Genomic DNA, 17,057 nt, shown 5'->3' on the forward strand with positions numbered 1-17,057 from the left:
CAACACACAAAAAAAACAAAATAAAAAAATATTTTATTATTTTTATTTTATGTGTATGAATGTATTGACTACATATATACAAGTGCACCCACATTGTGCAATGCTGGAGGTAAGATGATGGTGCTGAATTCCCTTGGAACTGAAGTTACTAATAGTTGTTAGCTACGTGGGTGTTGGGACTCAAAACTGGGTCCCCTGCAGGAGCAGCCAGTGCTCTTAATGACTGAGCCATCCAAGTCCCTGGCTTGCTTTATTTAAAAAACAACTTTCATTTTTGTGTGTATGAGTGTCTTGCTTGAGTGTATGTAAGAGGACCACCTGCATGCAGTGCCTGTAGAGGCTAGAAGAGGGTGTTGGATTCCCTGGAAGTGGAGTTTCCCAATGGATGTTAGCTGCCATTTGGTTGCTGGGAACTGAACCCAGGTCCTCTGCAAGAGTAGCAAGTGCTGTTAACCATCGGGCCATCTCTCTAGTCCCCATGCTTGGCTTTCTCAATTAGTCTCTGAGACAAGGTCTCAGTAGGCTAGGCATGCAGTAGGCTGGCATCAAACTCACTGCATAGCTGTGGAGGGCCTTGAACTTCTGATCCTTCTGTCTTTGCCTTCCAAGTGCTAGGATTAGAGGCACACACCACCTTTGGTTATATGTTCATAAGCAAACATAGGCCTTTCAGGACTTATGCAATGCTTTTACCAAACTAAAACATACTTTGAACTTTGCAAACACTGAATCACCAAGTATAGTGCATTAATCAGGTTGAAAGCTAAAGAATATTCATGTATCTTTGTAAATATAAATTTTATGTTTTCTTCCTGAGTATACAATGACCCAGTAAGAGTAATCAGTTATGCTTCATAAAATCAGAACTAAACTGATAAATCTAAGTCAGCAGTATTCCCACATAACAAGAATACGAAAGTTAAGTACTACCGAGTCCACACTGAGCTCTCAACTGTCAGGCCAAAGTCATATGCAGTGAATACCTGAGTTTTCTAATACACTTACAGGTAAAACACCAGGTGCAACCTACCACTCACAGTAGACCCCGAAAATGGTGGAAATTGGAATAACTATGGCTTGAGAAAAACAGGCTTTTGAGGCCAGATAGTCACATGATCCTGGTAAAACATTACTCTTATTTTCATAAGTGCTAGTTAACAACTATCCCTCTACAGCACAAACTCGGCTCATTGTTCACCAAACTACAATGAAGGCAATCAACTTAAACAATAAGGACCACCAGAGCACACCTTTAAGTACAGAAAGACCACCGAGCTTTGAGAAACAACAGAACCAGAGCGTAATAACCTGCCAGCAACTTAAAAGCAAACAAGTCCATTGGCTACAGACAGCAATCTGCCTGCAATAGATAGATTTTTATTTATGTGTATGTGTGTCTGTATGTGAGTATGTACATATGCATGCAGGTGCTAACACAGAGACCAGAAGTCACTGAATCTCCTGGAGCTGGAGTTAAAGGCAGTCGTAAGCCACATGAATTGGATGCTGGAACAGTACTTTGGGTCCTCTGGAAGAGCAGCAAGTACTCTTGACTGCTAAGCCATCTCTCTAGCCCCTAGATGACTTTTGTGGGAAGGATTTATGTGTGTACTCACACATGTGGAAGTCAGAAATCAACCTTAGATGTCATTCCTCGGGTGCTATACTTTTTTTTATTTTTTGAGACATGGTTGCTCTTGAATTGGAACTATCTAATTAGGCTGTGCTAGGTGCCAGAGAGAGCCCCAGGATCCTCTTATTTCTGCCTTCTCAGTACTGGGATTATAAACAAGTACAAACCACTTCTCTTTTTCAGATGTGTTCTGGGGATCAAACTCTGATCCTCATGCTTTCTTGGTAAGCACTTTGCCAATTGCGCTATTTCCCTGGCCTCTTTTTCCTTTTTCTCAGACAGGATCTCTGTAACTTAGTCTGGCCTTGAACTTGTAGCTATCCTCCTGACTTGATCTTTTGAGTACTGGGATTACAGGCCATTAGCACCCAGACTTGTGGGAATGATTTCTAATAAACTGTTAATAGGAAAAAAATCAATAATAAGGAGCAGATAGTCCCTTAATGTAAGACTACAGCTTAATACAGTTTTACAACTCCTTACCCTCAACCCAACATTTAAATGCACTTTGTAAGATTTTGGTAATAAAACTGTACTCGCTTGGTGATATATTTATAATCTTTTTTTTTTTTTTCTTTTTGAAGCAGGGTCTCCCTGTAGCCCCAGCTGTCCTGGAACTCACTATGAAGACCAGGCTGGCCTTGAACTCACAGAGATCCACGTGCCTCTGCCTCCCAAGTGCTGGGACTACAGGCGTGCACCACCACGCCTGGCTATGTTTATAATCTTTACTTGGTCTAGTTAATATAAGTATTTATATTTTGCTTCAGAAAATACTTCTGAGTTTGCAAGGAGTGTTACAAAGCATATTTCTTTTCTGAAATGGGAAAAAAATTCCCAATTCCTAAACACATCTACTAGCCCTAAGGCTAAAGCAAGGAACCATGGACTTGTATTTCTTTTCCTTTGTATATCCAAAGAACAATTTGAAGGCATTAGAGATGATATTACAATATTAAGATCAAAACATCAAGAGTTAAGGAATATATTCCATTTATAGCTAAAGTCAATCCCTAGCGAATCTAGAAACCTGGTAATATTGAATACCACTAAAAATTGGAGAACTGATATTATGACTTCATTAATCACACATTTCTTTTTATATCTCTAGTCCATGAATTCAATGTAATTTAAACCCTATAAGCCAGAAACAAACCCTGCAAGGGTCTCACACAGGGAGGCATGTGAACTGCGTACAATTCTCATTTGTTAGTAAAAAGAATCTTTTTTGCTTCTTTATTCCTTTGCTTAAAAAAAATTTATTTTTATTTTATTTTATGTGCATGAGTGTATTGCCAGCATGTATGTAAGTGCACTGTTTAATGCAATGCCCTCGGAGGGCAGAAAAGGGTATTGGATTCCCTGGAACTGTAGTTACTGACCGCTGTTGGGAACCATGTGGTTGCCGGGAACTAAACTCAGGTCCTCTGTAAGAGCAGCCAGTGCTCTTAACTCCTGAGCCATCTCTCTAGCCCTCCAGGCCCCCCCTTTTTTGAGTCAGGGTCTCATTCTATAGCTCAGGCTGGCCTGAAATTTGCTTCAACCTCCTGAGTGCTATGATTACAAGTGTGAGCCACCATGCCTAGCTACTGAAAAAGATTCATCACAGTTTTGAGAAAAAAAAAAAAATTACACACACACACACAGACGAGTGTGTACACATACACAAAATTTATTTTGAGACTCGGTCTCATGTAGTCTAGGTTGGCCGTGACCTTGGTGAGGATGTCCTTGAATTCCTCATTTTCTTGTCTGCCTGTGGAGATTACAACCATGTGCTACCATGGCTGGCTAAAAACCACTGTTAATTCAGTGTCTTAGAAGGAAAATTCTAAAACTCCCAAGTCTTGTTCAAGAGAAAATGACAGGAGAGGTTTTTTGTCTTTTTGACACAGGGTCTCCCTGTAGCCCCAGCTGGCCTAGAACTACGTAGACCAGGCTGGCCTTGAACTCAAAGAGACCTGCCTGCCTCCGTCTCCCGAGGGCTGGAATTAAAGTTGTGCGCCACCACTCGGCTATGACAGGATAGTTTAATGAGCCTGTTAAATTTGCTTTTCAGAAAACTGAGTGAACAAACCTGCTATAGTTAATTTAGGGACATGAAATTCACATGTGAATTCTTAAGTATGTCCAGATTAGCAGAGAACTCTGAAGTTCTTGTAGTTGGGTAACAGGACAAAGGTATTCTGGGTCTATGGGGGAGGGGGTTGCTTTCTGCCCACAAAAGAAAGGGCAAGAGATAAGGCCTGTCTGTGGTGATTCCATGCAGGTCATCACTACTTGAGCCTGGCTAGAGCTTTATTTTGGGAGGAGCCTGTTTTTTTTTAAGCACCATTACAGTAATTAAGAAGTTTTTAGGTCTTCACTTACAAAATTATAAACTGTTATTAGAACAAAGACAATTAGATTTTTCATACAGCTTTAGTACTGGTTAATGAGACAGATAAGCAGTATTAAACATGGCAAGTCAGCTGGAAATCTGCTATCTTTAACTGCTAGGTACTTTTTATTATAAAAAGCAAATAACCTTATCTTTTTTCCTTTAAATATTGTATTATTTTTATTTTATGTGTATGAGTGTATTGCTCATATGTATTTAAGTGCACCCATGTTGTGCAATGCCCTTGGGAGGTCAGAAGAGGACATAAGATCCCACGGAACTGGAATAATGGACAGTTAGCTGCCATGTGGGTGCTGGGAATTGAACCCAGGTCCTCTGCCAAGAGCAGCCAGTGCTCTTAACTGCTGAGCCATCTCTCCAATCCATAATCTTAATCTTAGAATGAAATAGTCCATGACAAATTTCAGGAACCAAAAAACCCAAAATTGTATGTTTTATATTACTATGGCTATTAATGCCAAACACTGTCAACTGTAAAGTAAAATGCAGTACAAAAAGCATTTTTCAAAAAATTCGGTTTGGTTAGCAAGACAGTAACTCGGAGTTTTTTCACTTTTGCATGTATGTGGTATATACAGGTATGTGCTGTTGTGCTCATCCATGTGGAGGCTGAGGTAAAAGTCAACTGTCAACTGTCTTATCACTCTTCACCTTATTTTTGATTGTTTTTGTTTTTTGTCTTTTTGAGACAGGGTCTCCCTGTAGCCCCAGCTGCCCTGAGGCTTGCTATAATAGACCAGGCTGTCCTTGATCTTAGAGATCAGCCTGCTTCTGCCTCTCAAGTGCTGGGATTAAAGAGGTATGTGACCAGCATTCTCAGTCTCTATTCTTTATCATGTGTGCTTTAAATACCACGGTAATTGTTTCTCCTGTCAAAAGTGTTTTAGTATTGAAAAGGTTTGCCTTTTATGTCATACTGCACCTTTAAGCATAATACATAATGAACAAGCATCTGTTCTCAGAAGGATGTAGTTTTCTGCATAAAAATACTGTGATCTCAATAGCTTAACAATCAGAAAATGTATGCAAACACCACATGGTGACCCACTTTTCTTATGTCCTTTGTATTGCTGGGACTTAGCCTTTTTCTTCTGCTTCGATGAAGCTGATTGGCTTTCTCTTGATGCTGAAAAATAAAAGGGAAAATCAGTACTACAAAACTGTTTAAAATTCTAGATACAAATTGGATGAATTATCTTTGAGAATCATTATGCTTACAAAGTCCAAGCTGCTTTTAACAGGTATCCTTGTTGTTAGAAAACCATGAGCCTCACTGCTAGCCAGATTCCACTATTTACTCAACAGCATTTATTACACACTAATAAATTTGCAGTCTTTAATTTTAAACTCAATGAACAGTAAGTAGTTTAATTTGGTGATTACCAAGTTTCTCTAATTACTATATAACTGACTACTGAGTTCATACTGCCATGGAACACACTGGTCAGATTCTGTGATATTGTTGTCTTAGCATCTTACCCTGGCAACCAATCAGACATACATATATTCTTGCCTGTGAGCACACAAGATGACTTATGTGAGACAGTCCTCTGGAGAACTGCTGATTTTATAAAAGGGCATGATTTCTGTATAGCAACTTACACTGTGATGCTGGGGGCTGTAGCTGATATCCAGTTAACTGACACCACCCTACAGGATAGAGATCAGGGGACTCACAGTCTACCCACTGATCATACTCTTCTTCCCATCCATCAAAATGTATCCTCAAGAGACGATGAATAATCCGAGTAACTGTGGCTACACATATTAAACGTGGCTCCATGAGATCCACAGCTTCTAATTTCATTCCTACACGAAATCCGTGATTTGGAACATCCTGACACAGAGAAAACAAACTTTAACATTGGTGTATAGAACACGCAAGTCTATTAACCATCAAGAGAACAAACAAGAAAAACATTGTAGTGAAATGAAATAATTTAAGCCCCAAATCCAAAGTAATTCCTTACTTATGTAAACATATTATAAAGGGGAAACATTTAAGAACCAGTTAGGAAATGTATTCATTTCCATTTCACTCAGGCTAAAAGTCAAACAGTTTAGGGCTGAGGAGCTGGCTAAGTGGTTAAAAGCACTTGCTATGCAAGCCTGGAGTTCTGAGTTTGATCCTTTGAACGTAGGTAAAGGTAAAAGGAGAGATCCAACTCCACAAACTTGTCCACAGACCTCCACAAGTGCTTCGTGGCATGGGGCAAACATGCTTCTTTTCCTAAATCAAACATTTATACTATTTTACTAAATATTTACTTATATTATCTTCATTAAAATTTCTAAAATTCTAAAAAAGGTAAAGAAAATTCGATCAAGAATGATTTCCATTTGTGTCATAATCATACTTACCACCATTCAAATTTACCTTATTAAATAGCTTTACTGGTGCTGCAATGGAGCCAGTTTCCCTGAGGTAGTCAAACCATTTAAAAGGAAGTTTTGTGTAACCTAAAAAACACAGCTGGTTTAAGCAGCAGTTCATTAAAATTGGTCTGTTAAAATGCATATAATAACAGCATATGAAATCTCAAATTTTAAGTGATATAATGGTTTCTTTTTCTTCTTTTCATTAAAAAATTTTTTTTGAGATGGGGTCTTGTGTAGCTCAGGCTGGCCTCAAACATGGTATATGGTGGTGGGTGACCATCTATTTATTCTTTGATCCTTCTGCCTCTTGTCTCCTAAGTGCTAACTGCAAGAGTATGCCACCACAACTGGTGTGCTGGATAGCTTTAGTTGTCAACTTAACACATCTGGTCAGAGGGAACCTTAATTGAGGAATTGTTTCAATTCGATTTGATTGGCCCTGTCTGTAGAGCATTTTCTTAATTTCTGAATAATGTGGGAGGGCCTAGCTCACTGTGGGTGGTGTCACCTCTGGGCAAGTGGTCCTGTACTGTATAAAAAAGCAGGCTGAGCACAGGCCAGGAGAGCAAGCCAGTAAGCGGCTATCATTCATGGACTGTGCTCGAGGTTCCCGCCTTTGCTTACCTTGATGAACTGTGCTGTAAGTCAAATAAACCCTTTCCTCCCCAAGTTGGTTTTGGTGTGGGTTTGTTTGTTTGGTTTTTTTTGAGACAGGGTCTCCTCCCTGTAGCCCCAGCTGTCTTGGAACTCACTATGTAGACCAAGGTGGCCTCGAACTCACAGAGATCCTCCTGCCTCTGCCTCCGAGCACAGGGATTAAAGGCGTGTGCCACCACACCGGCTTGGTTTTGGTGTTTTATCACAGCAACACTTGGGGATATGCTAAACTTATAATTCATGCTCTTACATTATTGAGTGCAATGATTTCTCCATGTTATGAAGATGTTTCCCCTTTCCAGACATACATGTGCACTACCTTACCCTAATGCAAAAGTTATTCTTTAGATGAGCACAAGGTTTTCCTCCCCTCCCCTCCCCTCTTTCTCCCTGCTGGCCCTCTCTGCTGGTACTGGGGATCCAATCTAGGGCTTTATGCATGCTAAACAGGTCACAACACTTTTGATGAGCAAATATTTCAATAAATTTTAATTTCTGCCATAACCCTATCTCAGAGAAAAACCCAAGGCTAAGATTTAGTATCTAAAATTAGAAAAACCACTGGTTAAACCATGAGAGGTAACTTAAGATATACTTTAATTTAAAAAGCATGTGATAATGTAGAGAGAAATTTCTTTTCTTTGAAAGCTAAGCATCCATTTAAAAAAGCTTGTGTGTAGTAAATTAATCGAGATCACTATGGTAGATGGCTTATAAATACTGACACACAGTATAAATGAACAGACGTTCAAGAAAAAATTCTAATATAATTTATCAAAGTGAGCTTGAATACATTTATAACTTTATTTTAAAATTTATTTATTTATTTTGAGACAGGATAGCTTGGAATTCACTACCTACACCACGTAGGTCTCCAACTTTTGGGCAATCCTCCTGCTTCTGCCTCCCAAAGTGCTGGGATTTCAGACATGTACTACTAAGCCCAGTTCAAATTTCACAAATTTCACAGCTCTTCTATGTCTGTCTATAAATATGCAGAGATTGTATTTATATCCACACAACAAGAAAATTAGGGCTATGTTAAATATAAACAGATAATGCATAAAAACAGCAAGGATAGAAACAGTGTGTACAGCAGAATGAAGTACCTCTGGGTGGAGTGAGTTCAATCATGTTAATTTCACAGAACCCCACAGGGAAAATAGAAGGGGAGGTTGCATGATAACAAAACCAGTCAGATCCATCTGCTGCTTCTGAGCCATCAATTCCAATCATCAGAAATCCATCGGCCAGCACCTTTAAAATAAAGAAAATCCAAGTACTTGAAATTGTATACCACTATGAGAAAAATCTGCTACTTCAGACATAAAAGAAAAGAAAATCTACTGCATAAAGTCCTTTTAAAAGTGAAACATGCACAACACGAGTGCACTTACCTACATGCAGGCAACACACGCATACACACAAAATAAAAATAATAAATAAAATAAAAAAAAATGGGGCTGAAGAGATGGCTTAGCGGTTAAGAACACTGGTTGTTCTTGCAGAAGACCCAGGTTCGAATCCCAACACTCACATGGCAGCTAACAACTGTCGGTAAAGACAGTACCAGGAGATCCGACAGCCTCTTCTGTCCTCTGTGGGCATTGCATGACACGGGTGCACTTACCTACATGCAGGCAACACACGCATACACATAAAATAAATATAATAAATAAAATTTTAAAAAAAGAGTGAAACTTGATTTTACTGGGTGTTAAAGAGATACTACAATGAAAAATTCAATCAGAATGTAACATGTACCTGAAACAAAAACATTACACAGAAATGATTTCAGAAAAGCAAGTTTAGTGATTTCAGATGTTTGGGAAAACCAGTATCTTTGGTCAATGACTAACTGAAAATGTTCTTTTCAGGATTTAACCATCTAGTATCCAGGGTATAAAGCGCCTGCTGCCAAGTCTGATAACTTGAGTTCAGTCTCTAGGACCCTAGAAACTGAAGTGACTCCTCCAAAGTGTACTCTGATCTCTATATGTGCACAAGTATTAGGACATACACACAAGATAAGTGAACACACACACACACACACACGTATATATACATAAGTAAAATAACCACCTAGTGTTAAGTGTCAAGATTCTTAGACTCAAGACAATAATACCTTCCTCTCTTCTTATTTATTAAGCTCCAGCTGGCCCAGAAGTCACTATATAGACCAGGGTGGCCTTGATCTCACAGAGATCAGCCTCCCTCCACCTCCCAAGTGCTATATTAAGGGTGTGCACTACCATGCAAGGCATAAGAATTTTTCTAAATCTCCACCTTCAAGCTTCTACTTCACCTTTTTTACCATGCTTCTCTGTGACGCAAAGGCTGCTCAGGCCTCTCATCTCTTCCTTTTATGCCTCAGATTGCCGGCAATAAGTAGCTCCCACCCCATCCCCATCTTAATAGTAGGCCTTGAACTTCAGCATTTTGTGCAGCCTGGAATTACAGGCTTGTTTCACGTTGCCTAGCTCCTACACTTTTTTTTTAACATGAAAAATTCCTCCAGTGCCTGATTACCACTAGAGGACCTTGCTCCAAACATACCTTGTCTTAATAATCTAAAATTTCCCAAATTCCATTACACTGAAAATATTTTATACACAGTACAACAAAAAGGAAAAAGCAAAAAATTGAGACAGATTCAAGTAGAAAAGGTACAAGGATAGCGCAAAGGAGGCTGCTGATGCACCCAACACTTGGTTCATGGTACACACATTATGCATTTGTTGCTATCCCAGTTCTGTCCTTATCTAACCTGCTAATTCACCAGCAACTTTATTTTCTCAAATTAGAGGTCCTTTTCCCACAGCACTTACCTCCTTAAACATAGTCATTATTATTATTATTTATTATTATTTTTGAGACAAGAGTCTCCCTGTAGCCCCAGCTGGCCTTGAACTCACAGAGATCTGTCCGCCTCTGCCGCCTGAGTGCTGGGATTAAAGGCGAGTACCACCACACCTGGCTGGGGCTAGTATGTTTAATACAGAGAACAAGGCCAAATGCTGGGCTCATTTACTCTGGTCCTCATTCAGCAATCAGAATGGACAAAGAGAGACTGTAAGTTACAGGGGCAGGCTGGAACGGAAAGGCTATGGAAGAAAATAGGGCCAGGGATCGCTAGTGCAGTATGAGTGAGCAAGGAGATTAGCTGAGACTAAAAGAAAAGTGGCACAGATGCAGAGTGGAGTGCAGAGCCCTGGAAGGAGCCTGTGCCTTCCTCGTTCTCAACTCTTTGTCTTATGTCTGTGAGATTCCTCACTGTTATCAATCCAGAGACTTGTACTTTAGGCAGGCACCTGATTACTGAGCTCCTTTCTCCAGCCCCCAATGCAACTTTCATTTTTTCTTTTTAACACAGGGTTCTCACTATGTAGACCTAACTGGCCTGGAATTTACTATGTGGAGCAGGCTTGCCTCGAATTTCATAGAGATCTGCCTTTAAAGTGCTAGGATTAAAGTGTGAACCACTACACCCAGTCTATACGCAACTTTTTTGATGCATACTATATGCAGGCCAGCTACTTGCAATTTCCTAAACAGCCCGTATTTCCCTGTATGGGCTTTGTGTACATTTTCCTTCTGGTGGCACACCCTGCACATCTTCTGTGTTAGATGCCTATCTTTCAAGATAGCTGTTTTGTATTAAACTTACTCTTTGTCCAGCATGCTTTCAGATATAAACTAGTTAAAGTTGGAAAATACTCAATTGTTTTCTGCTTGACTGCTGCTCACGGGACATCTTATTTTCCTTTCCTCAGAACAAAGCACGGTATGGTGGTGTTGGTTCCCAAACCTGGCTATTAGTCACTTAGTGGACATATTTTCGTTTTTGTTTAAAAAAAAAAATACAAATATAGGGGGCTGGAGAGAAGGCTCAGTGGTTAAAAGCACTTGCAGAGGACCTAGGTTCAGTTCCCAGCACTCACATGGCAGCTAACAACAGTCTGTAACACCAGTTCCAGGGGATCCGACATCCTCTTTTGTCCTCTACTGGCACTGCACAACATGGGTGCACTTACATACTTTCAGTCAAAACACACATAAAATAAAAATAATCAAAACAAATATAGATTTCTATCACTGGTCAGATAAATAGGAATAGGATCTGAAGCGCATCTTGTCTAGCTGTGTGATCATGAATACAGGCACAAAGGACGTTTTTCAATTCTTTCTTGTTTAGGTGGAGCAAAGTACTGAACCCAGGGCCTTGTCCTGCTAGGCAAGATCTCTACCATTTTTACTATTTCTGAGACAGGATCCCATGTTTGCCTCTAGCTTGCTATGTAGTTAAGATGACCATGACCTTCTGATCTTCCTACCTCTACCTCCTAGAGTGCTGGAACTATAGGTGTGTGTTACCGTGCTTAGTTTATGTGGTACTGGCAACAGAATGAAGGACTTCATGCATGCTAAGCAAGTACTCTACAAAGGAAGCTACATCATCTCCAGTCTAGGAGTTATACTACTGAAGCACAATTTTTAGTTGGACAGAGAGTCTTGCTAAGTTGCCCAGCTTGGCCTTGAGTGATATTGCACTATTTCAACCTCCCTATTAGATGTGAGTGTCCAGACTTACTGAAACTAGTTTCTTTTTATTCTTTTGCTTCAAGTTTTAAATTGTATTGAAACACAAGTCACAACTTAAGTTATATCCATTATCTTCCTGCCTGAGCCTCTAGAGTGTTAGAATGTTGTAATTATAGGTGTGTGCCACCTTGTGTGGACCATCATTTTTTTTTAACCACAGCTGTCCAGGAGAATCATCTAGGGCCTTTAAAAAAATGCCAATGTAGCTAGGTGTGGTGGCATATACCTTTAATCCCAGCACTTGGGAGGCAGAGGCAGGCAAATCTTTGTGATTTTGAGGCTAGCCTGGTCTACACAGTAAGTTCCAGGCCAGCTGGGGCTAAAGGGAGACCATGTCTCAAAAAGACAAAAAAAAAAAAAAGAAAGCCAATGTAAATCCCTAATCCAGGCTGATTAAATTAGAATAGAGAGCCCGATGATTACTGAAAATTGAGAAACCTCAACATTTTCCTTATTATATGAGAGGAAAACAGAAAAGAAAAAGTACCACCAAGAAGAAGAAAAATCATAGAAAGGAACACAGGAGACTAAAAATAAGTTTGCTCTCATTACAGTTCTGTGGTAGGTTAATTTTGCCAGGAAAAAATTAAATGGTCTTCCTCTAATTTAGGATATACTTCAGAAATTAAGATAGCAAAATGACTACCTTGACCAAAGCCTTTTTAAATGTGGGATGTGACTCCATATAATTGATGGGGGGGGGGTCGGGGTCATATAATTGATGGGGGGGGGTCATGAAATTTGACAGCAGTGAGAGGTCTCTAAGTGTACATTACCAAGGACTAAGTCAAAATAAATTGTGTAACAAATCATGGTATTTTTGGCAGTGCTTCTCCATGTGTACTGTGTATGCTATTACAACAAAGGCTTCCTGAAATACCTCAGCCCACATTGTTTTTATTTCTTCTCTTCCCTCTGTCCCTCTCTCCCTTCTTTCTTTTTTAAGATTTTTTTTTTTTTTTTTTTTTAAAGTCTTTTTGAGACAGAGTCTCCCTGTAGCCCCAGCTGTCCTGGAACTTACTATATAGACCAGGCTGGCCTTGAACTCACAGAGATCCTCCAGCCTCTGCCTCCTGAGTACTGGGATTAAAGGCGTGTGCCACCATGCCCGGCTTCTTTTTTAAGATTTTAAGACAGGGTCTCACTATATACTCCTAGCTGGTCTGGAACTTGCTATGTTGACTAGGCTGGACTCAGACTCACAGAGATGGACCTGCCTCTGCCTCCCTAACGCTGGGATTAAAGGCATGTGTCACCTCACCCTACATTTGAATTTTCAACTATTGCCATGTTATGAACTGCAGTGCTTTCTACTGTGCATACAAGACTTCAGCTTTTATAGAAATGTAACGGTGTCATTAGGGAAAACAAAAACAGACTGTCCTACCATCATTCTTCAGCATGGAAATATCAAATTAGCCTAAACTTGGATTGCACTATTAGACAAACAAGCATATCTAACTTCATTAGCCAGGGGCTTGCATAAACATTTCTCTGGGTAGCCTTTAGTCCTAGCACCCAGGAGGCTGAGGTAGGTGGATCTCTGTGAGTTCCAGGCCAGCCTGGTCTACATAATGAGTTCCAGGACAGCTGGGGCTACAGGGAGACCCTGTCTCAAAAAGATAAAAAAAAACCCAAAACCCAAATCCAAGAACATAACAAAAAAACCCCTGGTTTCTAGAACGGCATTTCTGTTATTTAGAACATATTTTCTTACCTTTCTAATAGTTGCAACACATATTGTAGAAAGATTTAATGGGTCTATAGCCTCCAATTTCATTCCTTCTTTGAACCATTCTCCACTCTGGTCCACTTCTTTTACCTAGAAAAAGCATATGCACTATCATAAATGCCCTTAAAAATAATCCATCCTTTCTTCCTCCCTCCCTCCCTCCTATCTGCATGTGTGTGCGTGTGCACGTGCATGCAGAGGTTGGCAGACAACGTTTGTGAGTCAGTGTACTCTCACTGTTTCTATTGCTGCACTGTGTACTGCAGGCTAGGACTCCACCTCTGAGTTTGCTGCAGGAGCTGGAATTCCAGACCCGCTATATCATATCCATATCATGCTTTTTATGTGTTTGGGGAACCAGGTTTGTAGGGTTTGTGCCTGAACCTGCTGAGCCATCTCCCTGCCTGGGAAATGTTTTATTTTCTTTTTGAGACAGGGTCTTATTCTGTACCCTAGGTTGACCTGCTTCAAACTCCCAAGTGTTTTCATTTTAATAATGAAAATATTTCTAATTTGAAAACATTGACCAGATGTCTTCTCTTATCTACCTAATGTTGAAACTCAAACTTCCTTTAGGGAACAGAAAGAATTTGTACAGATATACAGAATTTAAGAATAAATATATCAAGGATCTATGACGCCTAAGGATTATAGTTTTTTTTTTTTGTCTTTTTGAGACAGGGTCTCCCTGTAGCTCCAGCTGCCTGGAACTCACTCTGTAGACCAGGCTGGCCTCGAACTCACAGAGGATCCACGTGCCTCTGCCTCCCCAGTGCTGGGATTAAAGGCGTGCGCCATTATGCCCGGCTCAGATTATGGATTTTTAATTAGCAATATGATTTTCATGATTTTTGGAAAAAACCCACAACCCTCTTCAAACTAATTTACAAATGAGGGTTCTTATAAAGACTTCTTACCTTAGCAAATAAATGTGGTGGTGTATCAAAATGTCCATCCTGTTTCTTTGTAATATCTACAAGGAAAAGTTACATACTAATCTGTCAGCATTTGTGAGAAGACCAAAAACCACGCTTCCTTGAAGGGCTCAAACTCACAAGGAATGTAATACTCTAAAACATGGCAAAAGACATGTCTTCTACACTATGATGAATATTATTAATAGTCTTTTCTCTCTTCAGAGTATATGCACATGATACTACATTCTCGTTATTTAGAATTCTGGTAATTCCATAATAAAGGAATTACAATTTCAGAAGGGTTTTTTTAAAAACAGGTGGTACTGGAGATTGAACTTGGAGCCTCACATGCACCAAGTGCTCTAATACTGAGCTACCTTTCCATCCCTTTTCACTTTTTGTTTTGTGATCATCATGCCTCACCCTTCTGAATTCTGGGATAACAGGCCTGCACCACTAGGCCTGACTAGAAGAATGTTTTAATGTGTTTAGTATTAAGTCTAGCAAATTTAATTGCTATTTAGATTAAAAATACATGGAAAGGAGAAGATTCCCTTCATACCTTTCAAATGGTTTGGATAAGAAAAGAGTAATGAGACAACTACAGTTGTGTGAAAAAGTGTTTTCTTTTGGTGGTGCTAAAATCAAACCCATGGCCTCAAGCATGAAGCACATTATTTTTTAATCTTGAGAGCAAGTGGAAGGAAAATAAAGGAATTAAAAATATACTACATGACATAAACCTTTCCTAATTAGGGAAGAATAAACAGATTAGAATGCTTTTTAATCTATGCTATTCTGCAGAGAAAAAAATGACCAGGTAGTCATTCAACCTCACTGATACTTTTACAAGTTTTTTAACAGTTGCTTACCAGATCTTTTGAATCGATGACCTATACTTCGAGACCACCCGATGTGGTGGATTAAGGGGCTGTGCATGTGGCACCAGAAGTCATCCGTTCTATCTTCACTTTCTTCATACACTAACCTCAATCTTCCTCCAATTACACTCTCTACTACAGCCACTCGAGTTCGACACAAATGTCTTTTGTCAACCACTTCTACTCTCATGCAGGGTTTGAAAGGATACTGCATACTCTCTGAGACCTTCAAACAAAGCAGAAGATAAACGTGTTTGAAGTACATGACAAAGGTTGACAAGTAACTTCAACACTGCAGTCAATGCTGAATACACTTACATCTAGGCTGACCTAGAATTTATTCTGTAGCCCACGTTAGCTTCCAATTCTTGGCCATCTTTCTGCCTTAGTCTCCAAGTGCTCATCCTGTCTGACAACACACCTGCTATTTAATAGTTTGTGAAAATGAAATTCCTTAAAACTCTTCTAAGTAGTCTTAATAGCATTTCAATTCTTTAAGATCCTGTTTTGGGGGGTTGGAGAGATGGCTCAGTGGTTAAGAACACTGGCTGTTCTTGCACAAGACCTGGGTTTGAATCCCAGTACCCACATGGCAGTTAACAATGGTCTCTAACTCCAGTTCCAGGGGATCTGATATCCTCTTCTGTCTTCCTTGGGCACTGTATGACAGGGGTGCACTTACATGCAGGCCTAACACTCATACACATAAAAACAGATTTAAAAAAAAAAAGATCCTGTTTTTACCTTTTGTGAGAAATCAGGAGGAAGTGTTTTGGCACCAGTAAGTCTTTTTACTAGAAAAGCTTTCCAGTTCGTGTATTTGTGTTGAATAGCTGAAACAAAGAAATAACCGGCTATACTTTAGCAGACAACAGAACTGCTTCACAAACCATTTAAAACAAAACAAAACAAGGTACATAAAATTCTCTGGAAGTCATGAATATTAACTGAAGTGCTCAAAAAGTAACAAGAATAGAGAAAACAAGTCTATGCCTTGCTATTACAAAGGTCACTTGACATAAGAATCTTATCTGAATTTCTGTATCACTTTATAATGTGTGAAATAGCATAAAGGTAAATATATTTAAAATGGCAGCGAGGGTAAGAAAACTACTCACTCCTAGGAGGAACAAGAGGTTTTCCGCTGGCTGCACACCAACCCACTGGATGAATATCAGACCCACATATATTGCACCAGAAGTCCAAAGCAGAATCATTTTCAAATCCTTCATATCTTAAAAGGGCATTGTAACCTGAAACCAAAAAACTGATCATTATATAGTAAGAAAACAAAACTTGGGGAAGTGGTTGTCAAGTTTTAGTGTGCACCTGCAACAGAACCACTTGCAGTTTATTAAAAGAGCCTTCCCCTCACCCCACTCCAGGGATATGGGGTAGAGTGGATAATCTACATTTCTAACAAGTCCCTGGGCAATGCTGTTCTTGTTGGGACTATAGATCGAACTTTGAGAACTCTTTGCTCAGCACATGGCTTCTTCCTCTGAATGCATTTCAATTTTACCCACAATTTCTCAAATTCTTGGGGAAAAACGTCCCTCAGTGAAAACAGGAGGTGGAATAGTTCTATTAGGCTGTGCAGTTTTGTTTTGTTCTACTTTTCTTTTGAGATAGTGTCGCGTAGCCCAGGCTGGCCTTAAACTGACTATGTATCTGGGGATGACCTTTAACTTCTGATCCTCCTGCCTCTACTTTCCAAGTGCTGGGATTACAGCACAATCCACCATGCCAAGAATACCTCTTAAAAAAAAAAAACAAAACTTTCAGCTGGGTGTGGTGGTGCAATCCTGTAGTCCCAGCACTTGGGAGGCAGAGGCAGGCGGATCTCTGTGCGTTC

The 17,057-nt window shown here is 39.7% G+C and overlaps 1 protein-coding gene across 15 annotated transcripts in view; it reads right to left on the reverse strand.

The window, feature by feature from the left end:
• Mbtd1 (mbt domain containing 1) overlaps positions 1 to 17,057 on the reverse strand; it is a 73,047-nt gene that overhangs the window by 9,746 nt on the left and 46,244 nt on the right. For all 15 annotated transcript variants that reach the window (XM_029566118.1, XM_029566119.1, XM_029566117.1 and 12 more), the window contains 9 exons: positions 16,321 to 16,455; positions 15,947 to 16,035; positions 15,194 to 15,428; positions 14,322 to 14,377; positions 13,390 to 13,494; positions 8,180 to 8,327; positions 6,412 to 6,494; positions 5,637 to 5,871; positions 5,083 to 5,160 (listed from right to left, as the gene is read on the reverse strand). In XM_029566118.1, coding sequence (XP_029421978.1) covers positions 5,083 to 5,160; positions 5,637 to 5,871; positions 6,412 to 6,494; positions 8,180 to 8,327; positions 13,390 to 13,494; positions 14,322 to 14,377; positions 15,194 to 15,428; positions 15,947 to 16,035; positions 16,321 to 16,455 — 1,164 coding nt within the window. The remainder of the gene's footprint in view (positions 1 to 5,082; positions 5,161 to 5,636; positions 5,872 to 6,411; positions 6,495 to 8,179; positions 8,328 to 13,389; positions 13,495 to 14,321; positions 14,378 to 15,193; positions 15,429 to 15,946; positions 16,036 to 16,320; positions 16,456 to 17,057) is intronic.

This window comes from Nannospalax galili, unplaced genomic scaffold (genome assembly GCF_000622305.1).
Source record: "Nannospalax galili isolate Female #2095 unplaced genomic scaffold, S.galili_v1.0 scaffold95, whole genome shotgun sequence".
NCBI lineage: Eukaryota > Metazoa > Chordata > Mammalia > Rodentia > Spalacidae > Nannospalax > Nannospalax galili.